The sequence below is a fragment of the Heterodontus francisci genome, chromosome 2 (genome assembly GCF_036365525.1).
Source record: "Heterodontus francisci isolate sHetFra1 chromosome 2, sHetFra1.hap1, whole genome shotgun sequence".
NCBI classification, from domain to species: domain Eukaryota; kingdom Metazoa; phylum Chordata; class Chondrichthyes; order Heterodontiformes; family Heterodontidae; genus Heterodontus; species Heterodontus francisci.
Window position 1 is genome coordinate 120,974,431 of NC_090372.1, and position 22,278 is coordinate 120,996,708.

Here is a 22,278-nt window from a genome sequence, read left to right on the forward strand (position 1 = left end):
TTCTAAATTCTAGATCTAAAAGTGATAAGAATATAAGGAGGCAGCAGTGAATAAAAGATTTTTGGTCAGCACCAGATCTCTCCATCACTGTGTCTATGGTACTAATCCTACAGACCTTTCTCATCACTTTAGCAGTCAATGCTGTAATTTAAGACCTCTAAGTTATGAAGTTGCTTTGAAAGATATGCTTAACTTGTAGTTTATCATCACATGATATGGTTCCTTTCCAGGCACACACATGTTCTCTCTAGCTCCATCAATTGCCTTAGTAGTTGACCAAATAAATAAATTGTCTGCCAGCAATGTACGTTCTAATTTTTTTTGTAGTGCCTAGCCGATTCATTTAAGTTCGCAGGCCCTTTAATTTCTTTTGCGCGGCCGCAACTTAAAGGGGCCAATTTGTGAGTGCATTGGGTGGGAACTTTCGGGTTGCCACACAGCTGCAAGGGAACATTGTCAGTCTTCCATCATCATTTTCATTTGATAAGGCAGTGAAAAAAAACACCATTGTGTTTGTTCTGTTTATACCTTCCCCATGTTATCTGCAGTTGAATGTAATGTGACTACTACTATTGTGATGGTTTCAAGTTTGTTCATTTCTATTTCAATTGATAAATGAGGATGTCTTTCAATCAACCAATCAGCTTTCAGCATTCAAATAATATGGGACTAAATATACATTGATAGCACAAACGAAAACAGTCAAAGTTGACAATACTCACAGTCACCCCAAAGAAGTTGGTTTCATTCATGGAATCAAGAAAGATCTGGCCAAGATCCTTGTTCAAGTAATTAAAATCCCGGATAGTTTGTGGATTGCCAAGGCGTTTCAAACTGTCCATTGCTCGTTGTAATGTTGTAGCAATTACCCAGATTCCATCATATGCAAATCCGTGGAATTTGCTATACTCAGCACTACCCCTCATTTTATTGTACTCTTGCTCGTATTGTTGAGGTGTCTGCAGGAGATTGAGCAGATTAGAATGCTGATATTAGTACTTAAACAATTGCTTTTTTAAAAAAAAGACAGTGAATCACGACAAGTTGAAAACAAACACAGACTTCTTCCCTTAACTTTATTGTATCTTCATCCATCTCCCATCCCCCCTTATTTTGTTTTTGTCTTCAACCTCATTTCACCCCCCACCCCCGAGAGTAACATTACCAATGTTTAGCGAAGGCGATGCATGCAGTTACAGCTTCTTATTGATAAAGTTAATATTCTTGGCACTTGTCGTTTATTGCTCGTCATTCTTTCAGAGAGCGGATCTATACTCACCAGCCCAGATATTGTCCTGATTTCTTTTGTACTAAGTGGCTCAAAATCCACAGCTACATATCCTTCCATGGCAGTGAGTAGATTTTTCACATTGCAATAAATGGAAGTAATGGGTTTCCACCAGTTTAGCTGGTACCAGCCTGGGATAATCCACTGGTACTTAATTCCATACATATTCTCATTATAGGCCTAAAAATAAAGAACAAGCCAATGCCATCGATTATGTTGAACACTAAACATAGAATTATGAACATAGAACAGAGAAGGTTCACAAGAGATCTTATTCAGGCGTTCAAAATTATGGGTGGTTTTGATAAGGCAAATTGGGAAAAGTTGTTTCCACTTATTAGTGAGTCAATAACTGGAGGACATAAATGTAAGACCTTCACCAAAAGAATTAGGAGAATTGTTTTTACACAGAGTTACTGAGACAGATAATTCCTAATGAGAAATGAGGCTGGAAGTAGAAGCAGAATGCATAATAGCTTTTAAGAAGAAAGTGGATAAATATTGAAAAAGAAAAAAAATGCAAAAGGTACAGGGAAAGTACAGAGGGATGGAAGAAACTGTACAGCTATTTCAGAGAGCTGCCATAAGCACAATGGGGCGATAGGCCTTTTATCATTCTATACAGAAATTTCACACAGGCAAACAAAATTCCAATACTACAGAATTTTTTCCTTTTAGAAAAATATATTATTTATACCCAAAATTTGTTTGAAAACAATACCTAGTGAAAGTCTTTTTTGTCAGGCTCATGGTCAATAAATACTTTCAGCAGAATGTGGCCAATCATGATGTAGCTGTAATTACATTGGTTACACACTTTTTCAGCAGCGGAATGAGCTGCTTAACTCATAGAGAACTGACAACTGTGAATTCACTGACACAGTCAACAAAATGGAAGGAAAATTCAATACTCGTAAAATTATATACATTCTGGTTCGCTGCCCAGGATGCGTTTTTCTCTTGTAAATATTTGCAAGCCTCGTCCAATTCCCTCCTAACAGTCCGCAGTCCAAACTTGATAGGATCCTAGAATTCAATACCATTAACAGCCTTCAGCTCAACCACCTATAAAGGCCCTCAAGGGAACCCCCAATTAAGTCCTCAATGAAACTCCACACATTGAAATCAATATAGCCGAGGCTGACTTGTCAGCTGTTTATTTCTTTTGTGTGAATCATTCTTTGATTCCTTTCATTAGTACATCCCTGAAACTAAGACATGACTTCTTCCTTTCCCTATTAAGACTGATTCATCAATTAACTTACAACTAAGTTATTCATTCTTAAATGGAGAAAATAGCCAGAAATGTACTATAGGTATCAGTTTTGGAAGCATACAAAGAGTCACACACTGAGGTTAAGTAACTGACATAGCTTCAGAAAATGTTGGAAATGCTCAGCAGATCAGGCAGCATCTGTGGAGAGAGAAACAAAGTTCACATTTCAGATTGAATAACATTGAAACATTAACTTTGTTTCTCTTTTCACAAATGCTGCCTGACCTGCTGAGTATTGCCAGCATTTTCTGCTTTTATTTCAGATTTCCAGCCACTGCAGTATTTTGCTTTTGTATCCATAGCTTGGTTCATTCTAATGTGTGAGTTGTCATCAGAAATTGGGTGGTGGCAGTTATTGGGGCTTCAGCTGATAGCCTGCTCTGCTGAGGACTGACACCAGGGAGAGGATTTTAAGGCAGACGACCACTAAAAATACCACTGCTGGCCGGCGTGCTGATTCCCCAGCTCCATCCTGCCCATGGGTCATTTTCCCAGAGGCAGGATTTGTTGCCAATTCAGCTAATTAATGACCACTTACGGGCAATTGTTGGAGGCTTAACCTGGCCTCCAGGTCCCTGCAGGTAGCAGGGGACAGTTTAGCTGCCTGGAGGCAGCCTCCTGGTTGCAGACTGGGGGTGTTGGGTGGTGGCGGGAGGGCAACACTCCATACAGGCCTAGAGGCCCTCCCTGCCTGCCTGGGTCCAGCAGCAGCTGCAGGCTGCCCTGTGACTGTTTCCCACACAATGTAGGCTTCTGACCTTCATTTGAGACTGACAGCGGGGTTCAGAAGCCTGCAGGAAACTCCTTCCCCAGGATTTTTATTGACAAGTTATTGAAAGCCATTATGCACGGTTCATCTCTAGGATAGCAAGAGTACTGATTTCTGGGCTGCCAGAAGGATTGTACACAAGGTTGCTGGAAGGTGGTTGGCCTGTCACAACTCAACAATGCTATACTGAAATTGCACAAGGTGTGCATCCTTTCCCACTGTTAGCTGATTTCACTAAATGTTCCAAAAGGAAAGTTTGTTTGCTTTGCAGTGCACAGAGATGAGCACAATCTGCACAGAATTTCCTTTCAACAAGTGTTTTTTGGTTATTTTTTGGTGTTCTCTATAATTTACCTTTTAGCCTTTATATTTCAGGAGTAATGTTAACAGCACATTTTTCACTGACAACCATTTTACTCAGCTATTAACACATAATAAACATTTTGCTGGTAGTTCCAAGGGGCAAAGGTAGTGTTAGTGATGCGAGTGAAGGGGTGATGTTCATAGAGTAGCAATGTTGCTCTACCACATTAATAGCTTTCAGCTATCCTCAGCTCTCATCATACTCAATAAGTTCAATTCAATATCAAGGAGTCTCTTTCATGATATAGATGTTGCTTTTAATTCTTGTACAAGCCAGTAAGATGAATCCCTCTGCAGTGCATGGCGAGAGATTACAGGTTTATTTTCCTCATACCATTCAGGTGGATTGTATTCCTATGGTAGGTAGAAGTAGAATTCTACACTCTCATGAACCTCACAGCAAGAGTTTTGAGTGACATTGCTGAAGCCCTGATCAGCAGGTCAGCTGCCTGAATAAATGTGCTTTGGAAAGAAAGTCAATTGATCTTCTATCAGCAATTTTCCTTGAAATTTTGTTTATTATTTTCTATCCTTCTCTCTGCATTTACAAGTACAATACTCAAGCTTAGAAGGTGGGCTAACAACCTATGTTGGGAGCTGTTGTAGGTCTGCATTTAAGTTGTCTGCAAGTAGTTGGCATGATTTGCCTTTCACTCTTCCCCCACCCCCACCCCCAACCCCCACCTTCAACTGGTTAATGCAATTGATGACACAGCTGTAGTTGTGAATGCATTGTGCAGCAAGAAGTCACAGCTGTCAATCTACATTTCATTATTCTATTGTAAAGGGTGTTGTAGGCATGGAAGACTACACCTTTAATAGCCATATCCATTGCTTACTAATAATGTTAGTTGAATTGGCAGCAAAATTGGGCTCTGTAGCACTCATAGTTTTGACACTAGAAAATGGCATCTGCACCGCACACCCTTACTTCTGGTGAGACACATGCCAAATGCAATCTTGGTGAGGGTGTTAGTTCTGGTGTTAGGAGCATGCACTGGATGTATGCAGAGTAGGCAGCTCGTGTTGCCAGTTAGTTTTTAACACTGATTTGATGGCAGCGTTGCTATTTTCGACCTTGCCACTCAAGCTAATGCCCTCTCTTAAGCACAATCAGCTGAACATACATTCTATAGCTGGAAGGACCCCCATCAGCACTATTTAAAGGAATCATCAACAACTTGCAGGTTAGTTGCTGATTATTTTCTACTGACTGTTCGAATCACTGAAAGTGTTGGGTGTTTGGAGGAATTGCTTGCAGTTGATGAAGTCTGCAGGGAGTTGGTGCTGCATGTGAAGAAGGCTTTGGTTGTGACTGCAGTATCTATCCCCCTGACTTTACTGTCCCCTATCACTACCACATTCTTTTTCACTCCCCCATTGAATGGCCTCTTGCACGGTGATGCTATGGTCAATTTACCCATCCACCCATAGTCCTTGTTCTCATCCACACAGGTAGCAAGTACCTCATACTTGTAAAAGTCAAGGGACGAATTTCCACCATCACTACGTCTTGGATCCCCATACCTGCCTGACTCGCAGTCACACCCTCCAGTCCCTGACTGTTAACTAACTCTAACGTTCTATTCAACCTAAGATAGTATGACCGCCCCCTGGAACAAACTGTCCATGTAACTCTCCCCTTCTTAATGCCCCGCAATGTCTGCAGCTTGGATTCCAGCTCAACAACTCTGAGCCAAAGTTCCTCAAGCTGCAGACATAATGCAAATATGGTTATCTAGGATTGCAGTGCTTTCCACAAACTCCCACATGTTGCAGTTATGGCATATGACCTGCCCTGCCATGTCTATCTAACCTTACTACTTAATTTATTTGATTCGTTAGTTAATTAATTAATTTTTCAATTGACTTGATTATTTTAGTTTTATTAGTTAGTTAGCTTATCTAGGTTGTTACTAATTTAGTGAAGTAGTAGCAAATTACAGTTTCCTAGCTTTGAGACAAAAGAAAAACATTCACCAACTACTGGAATTAAAAATTAGCATCACCTTCTCCCTTTGCACTGAATTCCCACTTGCACCAAATTCCCACTCTGTTAACAAATCACTCTTTCACAATCACTCTGTCCTCCACACTGTGGAGTAGCAAATACTGTTTACTTATGACCCACACCCAAGTTACAATCACTAACTGAGCTTCCTGCTACACTAATTGACACCTATTATGTGACACCTTGTCCTGCAAAAGAGAGGAAAGTATGTCAGTGAGTATGGTGCAACGTGTTTGGGTGATGTGCCTGCCACAGTTGAATAGCTAATAGTTTGTGCAAGCTGTGAGATGTGAGTATGAAGCTTCCAGCAGTACTAAGTGTGTGAGGGTAGATGAGGCTATAAATGCAAGGTATGGGTCACGGTTGATAGAGATTATTGGCAGGCGAGTGAAGAGGGTTTGCTGACTTGAGCAGTGTGTGAGGCTAATGGTGTAGTTGGTGAGATATGGCATTTGAAGATGCATTCACTGACCTTGACCACTCATGTGTGGTCAAACATTTTTTGGCTGTGCATCCAGGTCCTCGGGGGTAGACTGCTGAGATTGACCACAATGGCTACCTGCTTCCACTGCCTTCTCAGTGTCTTTCTGGAGGGTCTCCAGACCCCTGAGGGAAGATGATTTTTCTCCTCCTGTCCATCTCTTGCACTAAGCCCTCCAGTGTGGCATCTGAGAACCTTAGGGCATACTCTCAGGCTTGTAGCCCCATTTTTGTAGCTTCTTAATGGTCTTCCACTCTTCTTTAAGCAGATTGAGTGCCTGCTGCAGCCAGAATGCACCTCCCTTTAAGAGGTGTAGACTGGCTTTAAGAAGTGCAGGATAGCTTTAAATGGTACTAGCCTCACATGAACTTGGTCCCCTGCTGAGGATGCAGCCACGGAACAGTATGTTCAGCACTGGGCTGCACGCCACAATCATTACAATTAACAGACAGCACCAAGTTTGTGTACTGTTTGCATCACTTTGATCGGGCGGAAGGTAATCGCTCATCACGAGCTCCACGCCTGATTGCGGGGCATATCCAATTTTTCCCCTTTTATTATGCTCAGGTTTCTGCTCAAATGCATTTGCCTATCAGCTAATATAAAGGGCGGAATAAAGGATGGACTTAGTCCCTGCCAGAACGGCAGGAACACTAGTGGGTTGGGAACCTACATGATGAAGGAGCGGGCTTTGCTGAGACTCTATAACTCAGCCACAGCATTAGCATCCCACTCCTGGTTCCCAGACCAATCAGGGAGGGTGGGCAGAATGATGTGCCCATGCTGTCAAAGGAAGTATCTCTAATTAAAGGGACCACGCCATGCATCAGAAAGGCTTACTAGCACTTGGATTTCTGAGGTGACAGCATTGACAGGAATAGAGAGAAGACCTGGGAAGGTTGCTCCTTGGGTTTCTCACTCTTAACTGGAGGTCCTGCTGTGGGATCTGATGAGCTACAGTGAGGTGAGCCCTCCCAAGGATGAGAGAAAGAAGCCAGTCTCTCCAATCAAGTAGGCGTGGATAGAAGTGAGCGAGGAAGTCAACAGCAGAAATGTGGGGCCAGATTATCAAAGCCCGCTAAGTGTGGGTGCAGAGGCAAGTGCAATTTCAAGACCGCATTCTTGGAGGTCGACACGGGGACCCGCTGCCTCCGGAACGTGATGCCATTTTTAAAGGGACTTTGGCAGTGAGGGAATGCTTCTTTTCAATTTGCCTGTTGAGCTCATTAACAGGCTTGTCAGTAGCAGGGAGGAATTTTTAAAGGCTAGAATGGGAAAAACGTCATGGGGGGACACAACAGGGTTGCGAAGACATGAGCAGTGTGGAGGACAATGAGGTCTGTGGGAAGGGTTGATTAAATTAATTCAGAGGCAGCAAATAAAGCTTATCTGCCTCAGATGTGTATCAGTGTGGATATTGCTGCAACTGGTTAAGTTTAGTTTTTTAGTTTTAGTTTTAGAGATACAGCACTGAAACAGGCCCTTCGGCCCACCGTGTCTGTGCCGACCATCAACCACCCATATATACTAATCGTACACTAATCCCATATTCCTACCACATCCCCACCTGTCCCTTTATTTCCCTACCTATACTAGGGACAATTTATAATGGCCAATTTACCTACCAACCTGCAAGTCTTTCGGCTTGTGGGAGGAAACCGGAGCACCCGGAGAAAACCCACGCAGACACAGGGAGAACTTGCAAACTCCACACAGGCAGTACCCAGAATTGAACCCGGGTCGCTGGAGCTGTGAGGCTGCGGTGCTAACCACTGCGCCACTGTGCCGCCCCAAATAATATCACAGTGGAGAGTGACAGGGAAACCGGAGAGGGACGCGAGTCCACTGGCAATACAGCGGCAGCTGGGGTTGGTGCAGAAGGCCTAGTGAACGTATAAGGCCCAGTTGAGAGAGTTCAGATGGGAACAGGCTACTCTGACATTGGACAGAGCAGCCAGGATAAACTGCGTCAGATGCAGCCTCCTCGACAGCAGGAGGCCAGAGGAGTACAGGGCTCCAAGGGGACAAGGGAAATCCCTTAAAGAGATGGCCACTGACCCTTCTATAGGAATCCCAGACAGAGGGACAAAGATGAAACAACCAATACCACCTGCTCAGCAGGCCAACCAATGAGAAGGCCATCAGATTTGTGAAGATGCGATTCCGGTGCCTGAATCGGTCGGGTGACACCCTCCAATACCCTCCTGCAAGTGTTTCAGTCATTGTGGTGCTCTCCATAACATGGCCCTCCAGAGATGTGTGGACTTGGAGGACAGTAATGCCCTGGAAGGGGACAGCTCATCCGGGGGAGAAGCAGGAGGTAAGAGAGGAGGAGGAAGATGGGGCAGAGGGGAATAACACTGAACAGAGAGGTGCTCCTGCTGCACAACGAGGTGGTCTTGTCCTGCCACCCTCTGCGAAGACAACTTCCCTCCTCTCCCTCACGGCATCAAGCATTAGATCCAGGTGGGCATCGATGAAGTGAGGGTCTGCCCTGCCCCTAGTGCCAGGCCTCCAGTTCCCCTGTGACATTCGCTTCCCTCTGGTGATGTGGGAGTCTACATGAGCCCCAGACTTGATCTGACCCACTGCTATTTTCAATCCCACTGGCTCAAAGAGGACAGGAAATCTGTCTCCATACCAGTTAAGGCTTTCCCACTTGAAAATTACAATCTGAATCAGCTTCCCAGAGCAGGCAGATTTCAGACCCAAAAACAGACCCGGTTCCTGTTTCCTGCCTCCACAATGAAAATCCAGCCCATGATCCCTCCAACCTGGAGACAAGAGGATCCAGGACCTCAGGAAGGCAGGAAAGGTGAGTAGCAAAACACTTTCAGATGCCGAGCCCCACACTCTGTCTTTCCCAGCATTCTCCTACACAGCATGCCTCAAGACAACACATCTTGCAACTCCACTCATTCCTTTCTCTCCAGGCACCTCCTCACATCCCCATTTGAGCAGCCAACACTCACACTCACCCTCATTCTATTATCCCCTCGCAGCCATGCCTCACAACCACCCTCCACAAATGTAGTCCTTCCCTCCTCTCCACACAATCCATTACAAACACTCTCTGCTTTCTCCCCTTGCAGGAAATGAGAGCACACAATTTGGTGACAGGCAGAGACCGGGGGTCAGGTGTCAGGCCCGGGGGTGGAGGTTTGAGGGGTGGGGTCGCCCAGGCACCTTATCGGCCAATGGTAATGTGTGCTCACCTGCTCTACTGCGAAGGAGGTCTTGTTCCAGGAGGCTGCAGATGTCAGCAATGATCTGCCATGAGAGCCTGAGCCTCCTGAGGCACTGGTGCTTAGACATGTCAGGGGAGCTGATCCTCTGCCTGTAGACTCTGTGTTAGGGGTCTCGCCTCCTTCCAGTTGGATCTTGTGGAGGGGCATGCAGCTGAGGAGAAGGCAACTGGTTCTGCTGCTGTTGTTGCTTCTACTGCTGCTGGTGCTGTTGGCAGTGGTGTTGCTTCTCTACTTGTCCCTCATCAAAGGTGCAAGGTGCATCTGCATAAGCTGCTCCTATGCTGTGGTGAAGGCTGGCAGCAGGGAAGTGCAGCTGAAGGTAAGTGAAGTGCTGGACAGGTGATGGTTCTCTGAGAAAAGAAGTGCTTTGAACAGTTGTCTCTCAATAGTTGGAGCTCTTCAGTGTAACTGATCAAAGCCTTCCCACCTTGTCAGTTTCACTGAAGAAGCTCTTCCCATTGTGCACTCGCCTCAGTGACCCTGGCGAGTTGCTGACAGGTTGGGAAACAGGTCTGCTGGCTGGAAATCCAGAATTGAATGCTTGAACAGTTCTTAATTGGCTTTTTAACTACCTTAATTACTTACACAACAGATCAAACAGGGTTCCCCGTTTGCCTTCAATCCAACCTGGTGAAACCCCGAAGAGGGCAGTATGATGTTGGGATCCTGACCCAATGTCAATTTCAGGGGATTTAACGTCCTGCATGTACGTAAACACGTTTCCCCTTGCCTGGGAAAATTCCCCCAAAATCTTCCATGAACCAGTGTATTAGGCAGTGTTTTAAAATGTAATTTTAAGCAATTTGAATTAAAAATATTCCTATATATATTTGAGTGGTGCAGTTTTATTAATGCAGATGATAATGGGATTATCACAAAAAATAAACATTTTAATCAGAGTGTCTGGTTCAGTATAAAAGTGGGCCATCTTACAGTGCTGACTTTGTTTGCACTGGTGTGCTGACTTGGGTTGTATTAGAGTGCTAAAGTGGGAGTTTTGTGAATGAGGGAGTTCGGTGAGGAGGGAGCGAGGAGCTCCTTTCATTTCCCACCTGTCCTCAAAGAGCGTGAGGGGAGCCGAGAGTTTCCACAGAGCACAGCTGACTGGTGAGTAAGTCCTGGTGGGTATTTTTCAAGCCGGATTGAATTGTAAGTCACTGTTTTAGCAAGACTTAGTTGATTTATTTATTTTTATTATAATAGTCTTTTAAAGTTTTTAAATTTAAAGGGTTTAGTCATGGCAGGAGAGCTTAAAGCCATGGTTTGCTCCTCTTGCTGCATGTGGTAATCCGGGAACATTTCCAGTCCCCGGGAACAGCATGTGTGCAGGAAGTGTGTCCAGCTGCAGCTCCTGGAAGCTCGGGTTTCAGAGCTGGAACGGCGGCTGGAAACACTGTGGAGCATCCACGAGTCTGAGAGCATTGTGGATAGCACAAATAGAGAGGTGGCCACACCGCAGCTGAAGGGACTTGAGGAAGGAAGGGAATGGGTGACCACCAGGCAGTCCAAGAGAAACAGGCAGGTAGTTCAGGAGTCCCCTGGGATCCCGCTTGCAAATCAGTATTCCATTTTGGAGGCTGATGAGGCTGGTTCCTCCAGGGAGTGCGGACAGAGCCAAGCTTCTGGCACCGCAAGCAGCCTGCCTGCACAGAAAGGGGGAAAGAGAGGAAGAACAATAGTAATAGGGGATTCTATAGTCAGGGGAACAGATAGACGCTACTGTGGCTGTCAACATGACTCCAGGATGGTGTGTTGCCTCCCTGGTGCCAGGGTCTGGGATGTCACTGAACGGCTGCAGGGCATCCTGAAGGGGGAGGGTGATAAGGCAGAGGTCATGGTACATGTTGGGACCAATGACATAGATAGAAAGAGGGATGAGGTCTTGCATCAAGAATTCAGGGAGTTAGGCAGCAGACTAAAAAGCAGGACCTCTCGGGTTGTAATCTCTGGATTACTCCTAGTGCCACGTGCTAGCGAGTATAGAAATAGGAGAATAGCACAGATGAATGCTTGGCTTAACAGTTGGTGCAGGAGGGATGGTTTTAGATTCCTGGACCACTGGGACCGTTTCTGGGGAAGGTGGGACCTGTACAAGCAGGACGGTCTACATCTGAAACAAAGGGGAACTAACATCCTTGCTGGCAGGTTTGCTAGTGCTGTTGGGAGGAGTTTAAACTAATTTGGCAGGGGGAGGGGACGCAGACTCCTAGCAGAATAGGGACACCACTAAACACAGGAAAGTAAACAAGTCAGAGGGAATATAACAGAAGTAAGTTTCAAGGGAGTAAGACCAGGATGGATGGCCTCTACTTTAATGCCAGGAGTAGCACCGGTAAAACGGATGAGTTAAGGGCAAGGATTGACACATGGAATTGTGATATAGTAGCCATGGTTACATGGCTGAGGGATGGGCAGGATTGGCAGCTCAATATCCCGGGATATAGAATCTTCAGGCGGGACAGAGGAGGGGGTAAAAGAGTAGGGAGCATTGCAATATTAGTTAAGGAGTCAGTTACTGCAGTAAGGAGAGATGATATCTTGGAGGGGGCATCAAATCAAGCTTTATGGGTAGAGTTTAGGAATAAAAAAGGGACAGCCACATTGCTAGGTGTTTATTATAGACCCCCAGATAGTCAGCAGGAAACTGAGAAGCAAATATGTGCGGAATTCGCAGAGGTGTGTAAAAATTATAATAGGGTAACTATATTCGGTGATTTCAACTTTCCCAACATTAATTGGGATAGTCATCATGTTAAGGGCTCAGATGGTGTGGAGTTCTTAAAATGTATACAGGAGAACTTTTTAGCTCAATATGTAGAGGATCCAACAAGGGAGGGTGCAGTGCTGGACCTAATTCTGGGGAATGAAGCCGGACAAGTGGTTGATGTGTTGGTGGGGGAGCATTTTGGTGATAGCGACCACAAGATGGTATGATTTAAGCTTGTTATGGAGAAAGAATTAGACAAGTTGCAAAAAAAGGTTTTGGATTGGGTGAGAGCGAATAGTAAAATAAGGCAGGATCTGGCCAAGCTGGACTGGAAAGAGTTACTTGTCGGGAAATCTACAGAAGAGCAGTGGGGGGCATTCAAAAAGGAAATGGGGAGGGTACAGGCCCAACATGTTCCCTCTAGGGTAACGGGTAGGAGCAACAAGCCCAGAGAACCATGGATGACCAGAAACATTCAGGGTACGATGAGAAGGAAAAGAGAGGCTTTTAGCAAATACAAAGAAAGCAAATCAACGGGAGCATTAGTGGAGTCCAGAAAGTGTAGGATGGAGCTTAAGAAAGCAATTAGGAGAGCAAAGAGGGGATATGAGAAAGCTCTGGCTGGTAAAAGTAGGGAAAATCCCAAGATATTCTATAAGTATATCAATGGGAAGAGGATAACCAGGGAAAGAGTAGGATCCATTAGGGAACAAGGGGGAAATCTGTGGGTGGAGCCAGAGGACATTGGTAGGGTGTTGAATAAATACTTCACATCTGTCTTCACCCGACAGAATAAGGATGTAGATATGGAACTTAGAGAGAGAGACTGTGAGGTTCTTGAGCAAATAGTCATAAGGAGTGACAAGGTATTGAAGGTTTTGGAAGGCTTAAAAGTGGACAAATCTCCAGGTCCGGACAATTTGTGTCCCAGGATGCTGTGGGAGGCGAGGGTGGAGATTGCAGGGGCTCTGACTCTAATTTTTAATTCCTCTCTGGCCACGGGGGAGGTGCCAGAGGACTGGACAACAGCTAATGTGGTCCCATTATTTAAGAAAGGTTGTAGAGATAAGCCAGGGAACTACAGACCAGTGAGTCTCATGTCAGTGGTAGGGAAACTACTGGAGAAAATTCTGAAGGAGAGAATCTAACTCCATTTGGAGAGGCAAAATTTGATTAGGAATAGTCAGCATGGCTTTGTCAGAGGGAGGTCATGCCTAACACATTTGATTGAATTTTTTGAGCATGTGACCAGGTGTGTAGATGGGGGTTGTGCAGTTGATGTAGTTTACATGGATTTTAGCAAAGACTTTGACAAGGTCCCACATGGGAGACTTATGAAGAAAGCAAATGCACATGGGATACAGGGGTAACTTGATAAGGTGGATTCAAAATTGGCTTAGCTGTAGGAGACAGAGAGTAATGACAGACGGCTGTTTTAGTGACAAGAAGCCAGTGTCCAATGGCGTACCACAGGGACCTGTGCTGGGTCCCTTATTGTTTGTCATTTATATAAACGACATAGATGACCATGTAGGGGGTAGGATCAGTAAGTTCGCGGATGACACAAAGATTGGCTGAGTGGTTAACAGTGAGGTTGGGTGTCTTGGGTTACAGGAAGATATAGACAGGATGGTCAAATGGGCAGAAAAGTGGCAGATGGAATTTAACCCTGAAAAGTGTGAGGTGAAGGAGTAATGTGACACGGAAGTATTCAATGAATGGCCTGACACTGGGAAGTTCCAAGGAACAAAGGGACCTTGGCGTGTTTGTCCATAGATCTCTGAAGGCAGAAGGACAGGTTAATAGGGTGATGAAAAAGGCATATGGGACACTTGCCTTTATCAATTGAGGCATAGATTACAAAAGCAGGGAGGTCATGTTGGAGTTGTATAGAACTTTGGTAAGGCCACAGCTGCAGTACTATGTGCAATTCTGGTCACCACATTATAGGAAGGATGTGATTGCACTGGGGGGTGCAGAGGCGATTCACCAGGATGGTGCCTGGGATGGAACATTTAAGCTATGAAGAGAGGTTGGATAGGCTTGGGTTGTTTTCACTGGAGCAGAGAAGACTGAGGGGTGCCCTGATCGAGGTGTACAAGATTATGAGGGGCATGGACAGGGTGGATAGGCAGCAGCTGTTCCCCTTAGTTGAAGGGTCAGTTACGAGGGGTCACAAGTTTAAGGTGAGGGGCAGGAGGTTTAAGGGGGATTTGAGGAAAAACTTTTTTACCCAGAGGGTGACGGTCTGGAATGCACTTCTTGGGAGGGTGGTAGAGGTAGGTTGCCTCACATCCTTTAACAAGTACCTGGATGAGCCCTTGGCACGTCATAACATTCAAGGCTATGGGCTAAGTGCTGGCAAATGGGATTAGGTAGACAGGTCAGGTGTCTTTAATGCATCGGTGCAGACTCGATGGGCCGAAGGGCCTCTTCTGTACTGTATTATTCTGTGATTCTGTGATTCACAACCAGTGAGTAACTCAATTTTACATTGGCTGGGGCGGAGTCCAGAATAAACCATTGGTGTTAATCAATGATACCTAAAACGGACCTGACTTACTTCTTAACCTTCTGTCGGGGCCAGACTTTTACAGCTTCCACTTGGTTTGCCTGAGGCTTCACCACCCTCACCCCTTACATTGTACCCTAGGTATTTGGTCTCTGGCAATCCAATATGGCCATTCTCTGGGTTTTTCTTGAGGCCAAATATTCTTAGGCTGTCTAAATAACATCTACTTTGCATAAATGTGAAACCCAGCCTGTATTCTTGATGATGACATACCAGGTATGAGGCCTCAATGCTTGATCCAGGAGTCTTTGAAAGGTAGCTAGGGCCCCATACAATCCAAATACTGGCAGGGCCCCTCAGGAGCAGGAAAAGCCATTTTCTCTTTTGCAAACTCTGTTTACAGGTTCTGCCAGTTCCCTTCAGTCAGATCAAATGTGATAAGATATTTGGCTTTCCTCATTCTCTCAATCGACACATCCACCTCGGGCATCAAGTAACTATTGAGTTTGGCTACCTCATTCAGTTTCTGAAAATTATTACAGAATCACTGGTTCCCATTAGGTTTTGGACCTATAACAATGGAGCTTCTCCATTCACTATGTGATTCTTCAGTCACACTGAGGCTGGGATTTTATCTAGGTGACAGGGGTCTCAGCCATTGGCAAGAGCGCCGGAAGGCGCCCCGCGTCGCCTACTCTGGGGAAGGCCTGCCACCCTACATGTCAATTAGGCACTTAAGTGGACAGCAGCAGGCCTTCCCCCGGGATCAAGGACCCCACCAATCAGAGGTCGGCAGCTCTTTTCCTCAGCACCGCCACCGTGAAGATGGTGGCTGCTGCTGGTACTAAACTCACTAGTAGCTTTGGATCGCTGAGGGAGCCGGGCCACACTTGAGGCAAGTCGGGAGGGGTTTTGTGGGGTGGGGGTCATGGGGGAGATGGGTGTGGGTGGTGGGGGGGGGATCGGCAGCAAGGGCATAGTGGTGGCTCTCAGTGGGCCCCCCTCCCCCACCACTTTCCCGATGCTGGGTTCCTCGATCAGGCACTAAGTGCTTTTTAACGAGGGAAATCCTCCAACCCCTGGAGCCAGCAAGCAACCTGCATGGATTTGCTTGGCCCGCCTGCCACTGGCCGTTCACAGGCCTTCCCACCACGGACTTAATTGGGGTGGAGGTGGGAAGGTGGTGGGATCTAGTGATGGAGATGAATCTGTCGGCTCTTTGTGCCTGCGAGGCCCTCCATCTGTTTGAAATTGTATGTACTGCCCTGCTTTTGCAAATAGGGACATACTTTTCCTCAGCAATAGGAGGAAGAAACCCGAAATAAAAACAGGAAGTGCTGGAAACACTCAGCAGGTCAGGCAGCATCTGTGAAGAGAGAAGCAGAGTTTCAGGTCTGTGACCTTTCATCAGAACTGGCAAAGGTTAGAAAAGAATTAGGTTTTAAGCAAGTGAAGGGGGTGGGGTGATGGTGGGAAAGAGAACAAAAGGGGAGGTGTGTGATAGAGCAGAGCAGAGGAGAGATTAAATAACAAAGCTGTCCTGGGACAAAGTGTGTTAATGCTTATAGTGAAAGACAAAGCATTAGTCCAGAGAGAGTGTTAATAATGGAATAATGAGCAGCTCTGTCCACATGAAAAACAGGCACATAATGAAAAAATAAAAGTAAAATAAAATAAAAAATATTTTAAAAATGCCAGTCACGCTCTGAAGTTATTGAACTCAATGTTCAGTCCGCAAGGCTATAGAGTGCCTAATCAAAAGATCAGGTACTGCTCCTCGAGCTTGCTTTGATGTTCACTGAAACGCTGGAGCAGGCCAAAGACAGAAATGCTGGCATGAGAGCAGAAGGCGCTATTGAAATGGCAAGTGTCATGCAGGCAACCTGCAATGCATGAGGCATATTAATTTCACCACATGGACATTAAATTTCAAACTCTTGTTGAAGTGAAGAAAGGACTTGCTTTAAAAAAATTGTCAGATCTTGGCTGGAAAGACATTTGCATATTAACAGACAGTGCTTGGAGGACAAAGGACCATTCCCTGACACATTCAACCCACAATGGACTTTTGATCACCAGACGTTGAAGGTGGGGGAGCTCGCATTCCAGGTTGACTGCTAAGATGGCCGAATACACAAACAGATATGGTCAAACCAGCTAGTCATATGACTAACCTGCCAGGAAACCTGAGTTTTTTGAATTTGTACAAACAGTTTGGGCAGAAAGCAGAATGCTCCTGGATTGAGAAGATCCTCCTGGCTGGCTCGCCACAGCCTCCCTTGTCTGCCTGCTCCCATCTCTCTCTCACAAGCCTCTGAATCCATAGGCATTAACCGAATTAGAGCTTAAGTTTAATAAATCTCAACTTCTCTTCTTTAAATCTAAGAAAGCCTGTTTGTGCTGGTTTATTTGCCTTATAATTGGAAGTGTAGTCAAGGTAGCCATGGGAGTCAGTGGACTTATAATGAATATTAGTAGACAGCCTATCCCCAGAGATGGAGATAGAGAAGTCGAGGAAGGGAAGAGAAGTGTTGGAAATAGACCATGTAAAGGTGGGAGAAGGGTGGAAATTGGAAGCAAAGTTGATGAAGATTTCCATTTCGGGGCGAGAGCAGGAAGCGGAGGAAGAAACCTGCTGCTCTTGGTGCGGTTGAAGGGAGTTGAGGAGGTGAGTATCAGCAGCAATGTTCTCAGGTCATGGCTGTAGTGGAGAAAACAGTTTAATGATCTAACCAGATCAGGAAAAGTGAGCACATTTGCTGATTCAGCTACATTCTGTGGTTTGAGCAGCCACACCCCCCAACACACTCTGTTTTGCTATGTGTTCTCTATCTCTTCACTCCTCACACCCACTCAACTTTCAGCAGCACCAAGAATTCACTCCCTAAGCACTTAATCAGGTCCCCATTCATCAATCCACTGTTGATACTCACCTCAATCCGAATGCAATATGATGCATTAATCTCATTGTCACCCTTACCGAATGCACTGCATCTATTGGGGAACAGCACGATGTCCCCTGAACCATGAGCTCCCACTATCTTGGCCATTTTGATCTCTGACTATCTCCCATACCCCTGGTCTTTCCGAGCCCTTCCTCCCTCCTCTTTGCTCCCTGGCTAAAGCCTCTGATCACCTCCCCCATGTCCACCTAAAATCCTTCTGATCTTCCCTTGCAACCCTTCCGATTTCGCCACTCCCACCCTCTGGCCTCCGATCTCCTCACACCAACCCAGGACGGCCTCTAATGTCTCCACCCAAACCCTGGTTTTCCAATTCCCCCTTCCTCCTCTTCACTCTCCAGTTGTGACCTGATGTCGAAGGCCTATCGCCCAACAGCTCTCTCAATCTGGCTGACTGCGATCAGGAAAAGGAGACAAAACATGTTAATCATGTCTTGCCATTAAATTTGGCAGGGCATGAGGTAAATCTGTTCTTTTGGACTTCGCAAATACAAAACTGCGCCACCCACACCTTCCCCGCCGCCCTATTAATATCATGGCCATGGTGTCACTGCTCAGATGGTACACCTTGTGTGATTAGTGTTAAATGTTCCTCTAGGTAAATATGCTATGCTGACATAATCTGAGACACTGGGCAAGATTTTGCATTTGGGGTCAGGGACCCGACTCGGAACCATTTCCGGATTCTGACCCTGCACTGGGGGATGTAATACAGCTCGCAAAGTTCCCCGAGGAGGGCTGCTAATTGGCTAGACAGTGGGTTTGGCAGCCAAATAGCGGTGCCAGGCATGGGATGGAGGAGCGACTTGTAAAGTTTGGGCCCAATTTAAAAGGCATTATGGCAGCCATTACTGTGCAGCTTTTTTGCATTGCAATGGAAGCACGAGTTCAGCAAGAGGAGAGGCAGAGGCCTGAGCCCAGGGAAGGGCTGCACCACTTATTCTGATGCAGTCATGGAGGCTATGTTGGAGGCAGTAAGAGAGAGGTGAGATGTCTTGTTTCTGGAGGGTGGCTGGAGAATGCCACCCAGCCAAACCAAGCAGGCCTGGCTGGAGGTGCAGAAATTGTCAGCAGCTGAACTGTTGTCTGGAGGACCTGGGTGCAGTGCCACAAAATGTTTAATAACTTTCTTTGCTCTGGCAAGGTGAGTGCAACGCAGCACCCAGCTGACAGGCCTCCAGGAAGCTGAAGCTTCTGATGTGACCTGCGAGATGCTGTGATGTGCTGCCGCTTGTAGGATGCCACCAAGGTCCTCTGCTGATCCTTGGAATGAACCAGAGGTGAAGAGGTTCAAGGCCACAGTAACTTTAATGGCTACTGGCAGGGCATGGCGAACAGTGCTGCAAGGTCTGAGGTTTTCCTCAATGAGCATACAAATCTCAGTCATCATCTGCCTAGATAGGTGCAGTCTCCTGTGGCACTGATTCTCTGGCATGTCCAGGTAGCTTCTTCTTCAGTGGTACACTCGATGCTGAGGGTATGGCCTTCACTGCCTTCCAGCCCCTCATTCCTCTCCTCTGCCCTCCTCATGCCCGGGGCTCTGCATCTGCTCCTGAGGATGTTGATCCTCATCTCTCCTCATCCTTATCTCTGAGTACCTTAAACCCATGCCCAGCTGTTTCCTTGCTTGTGGTCAGCTGCATCCACAATGCTTACAGTACCCCCACCACTTTATGGCCCTGCGATGCCGAGAGAGTCACAACCACCTCCAATGCCTGATCACTTGCTCACCTGATAGCACCTGTGTGTCAATAGCTGATCGCCGCTCTCAGCTGTGGATCCTTTTATCAGCCCACTTAATTGCATGGTGTGCCCATGACTGGCTCCGAGCTGTGTTGTCGCCTCCTTCCACTTGGACTGTTACTGATCTATCATGCTACCCGTGTGTCTCCGCAAAAATTTCAAACTGGCTCTTGATGAGTGACAACAAACTCATTAACAAGCTTAATTGGCCAATAGTCTGAATCGGGCATGTTGCCGGGTCCCACCTTTCCCCCCCACCCTTCTGAGTAAAATAGCTGACAGTCAGAATGGCGATGGCAAATCAGCACGAAGGTCGGCAGCGCAACGTTTTGCACCTGCCTGCCTCAGGACTCACCCCCAAAATCCCGCCCAATGTCTTGGCTCATGCAATTCTCTGGGGTCAAATTAAAATGCAGATGCCAGAATTAAATTGGAAAAGCACTCTAGGCAATTTAAATGATTTATATCTTTACATCCTAAAATCCCCATTACTATTTTTCATCTACTTATAACATTGAAAACATTCTTAAAACCCAATGATCAGAATTAGACAATTTTCAGAGCTTTCACTTTCAGCAGAGGGTCTTTCCCAATGGCCACATATGTCAGGTTATCATGGGTGTGTTGCCTTTAGTTTTCCATCCAATAATGGAAAGTTGTGGGTCACTCAACACTGATTCCAGATATTTGTAGCTAATGCTCCACTGCAGTACGAACACAGAGAATATCCCGCTCATTTTCATTGTATTGGTGTTTTTGCAATTGATTATGTTACACTGCTTAATCTTCATTCTCACCGCTAAAAATATAATCAGAATATCTCAGTGTGAAACTTCCTCTGCTGATAAATGCAGCAAAAAAAGTCAGCATAAGTACAAAATGGCTTTCCTATTGCTTACTTAAAGCAGCTTTTTCAATAAAAATTCACTCTGTTTAATTGGCCTTGTGCAATCTCTATTATTCTCAAGATAATGAAATATGGGCTGAATTTTAACAGCCAAAAACAGGTGGATTGGGGTCAGGTTGAACTCTGGCTCTAACATGCCCACTTACAGATTTAACAGAGGCTGTTCAAGGGGTGGACAACCAAATAGCTCCAAGGAGGTGGGCTGACAATTTAAATATTTTAATGAGGCTGGCAGCCTCGAATTTAACTTATTTTGTAGGTTTTACAGTTGGCGGAAGGGTTTTGCAGGCCACGGGAAAACCAACATCTCAAGATAGTCGAGAACAGGTTCGGGAACAGCACTGCTTGTGGGCCAGGAGGAGCAGCTGTGCTTCCCCCGACACCCCACACCCCAAGCTCCCCCTCATCAGAACCCCATCACCCCTACAAAGACCCCCAGGATCAAATCCCTGCATCCTACCTCCGCCTGGCTTGTGGATCAGACCTTTCCTGCTGCTGTAGCCTGTTCCTGCGGCCTGCTCTGGAGTCCTCACCGCTCGACTGGAAGTCAAGCCTGTCTATCAGACTGACTTCAGGGCAGGGAACTTGTCATCGACAGAAGATGCGCACTGTGGAGTTACAACTCCACAGCATATGGGGAAAGAAACTCTGGTCCCCCCTAATCTAACCCTGATCATATCCAGGCCAAAACTTCAAAACAACAGTGACTGCACTTAATAGTAATTCACACTTTGAGATAGCTTGAGGATGTAAATAAAATTATATAAATGAAAATTCTTTCTTCCTTGCTTACACCCATTATTTTAGCTGTAAGATGCTTTTTGTTTTACTAATAAAGGTGCTTTCTATTTGAACATCAAGTGTCTAGTTCGAAAGATAAAGGGTAGAAATTCCTACATTTGGCATTTTTACTGTTTTGGCTGATGTGCTCATGTAAGATTCCTTTGTTTACTACTTTAACTGTGTTATTAGCCCCTCTATTTTATTTGGTTGACAACTTGAACAAATTACTGAACAACAATTTCACCAAAATTAATTTAAAATAGTGCAAAGGGAAATTTCTACTCAACTTCTAAGGCTTCCAAGTTTAGATCAAGAGTTTCATTGATAATATGGACTCATCACTGGAGATATTTACACGGCCAGTCTGGCGATGGGAGCACTGTGAAGTCAGTGAACGAGTATCTGTATGTATATTCTCTGGAGTTTAGAAGAATGAGAGATTATATCATTGAAACATGTAAAGTGGGGTTATAGTCTCAAGATAAGCGGTCAGCTATTTAAGACTAAGATGAGGAAAAATTTCTTCACTTAGAGGATTGTGATTCTTTAGAATTCCTTACCCTGGAGAACTCTTGGTACTCTTGGTTCAGTATATTAAAGACAGAGATGAATAGATTTTTGGACACTAAGGAAATTAAGGGATATGGGGATAGGGCAGGAAAGTGGAGTTGTTGTAAAAGGTCATCATGATTTTATTGAATGGTGCAGCAGGTTTGAGGGGCTGTATGGCCTACTCTTGCTCCTATTTCCCTACGTTCTTATCCAATCATACTTGAACATCTGCCCACCACCCCACAGTCAGAAATCCAACTAGACCAGCCTTACCCCACAAAGCGTTCCATTTCAATGAGAAAACATTTCAGATTAGGCTAGTGCCTTCCTAAATCAATGCACCTGTCTGATCAAGAAGAATGAGAAACTAAGCCTTTTCACCTGAAGGAAGTAATAACAGAATATCCAATAGGGATTGGAAAAAAATACAAATTACATGCTCCATCATCAAAATGAATCTATATCTAAATCTTTTCAGTAGGCCCCGTACAGAAGAAAATAGATATTTAGCATTACACTGATCTTTTTTGTTGTGCTATTTATAATTTTCAATATTAGCAGCCTGGATTCTTCTAGATTCCCAGCCTGGCCGCTTCTATGTCTTAGGTTTGTTGCCTGGGTTTGTTTGCCTGCCACAGTTAGAATAGTTTTTGTGTTAGTTCTCCAATCAAAAGT

General features: G+C 45.3%; 1 protein-coding gene across 1 annotated transcript in view; it reads right to left on the bottom strand.

Moving 5' to 3' along the window:
• Positions 1-22,278, bottom strand: part of gabbr2 (gamma-aminobutyric acid (GABA) B receptor, 2) — a 1,342,876-nt gene that overhangs the window by 385,246 nt on the left and 935,352 nt on the right. Inside the window, exons 6-7 of the mRNA XM_068053043.1 lie at positions 1,280-1,468; positions 723-959 (exon numbers count right to left, since the gene is read on the bottom strand). Of these exons, the coding sequence (XP_067909144.1) occupies positions 723-959; positions 1,280-1,468 (426 nt within the window). The remainder of the gene's footprint in view (positions 1-722; positions 960-1,279; positions 1,469-22,278) is intronic.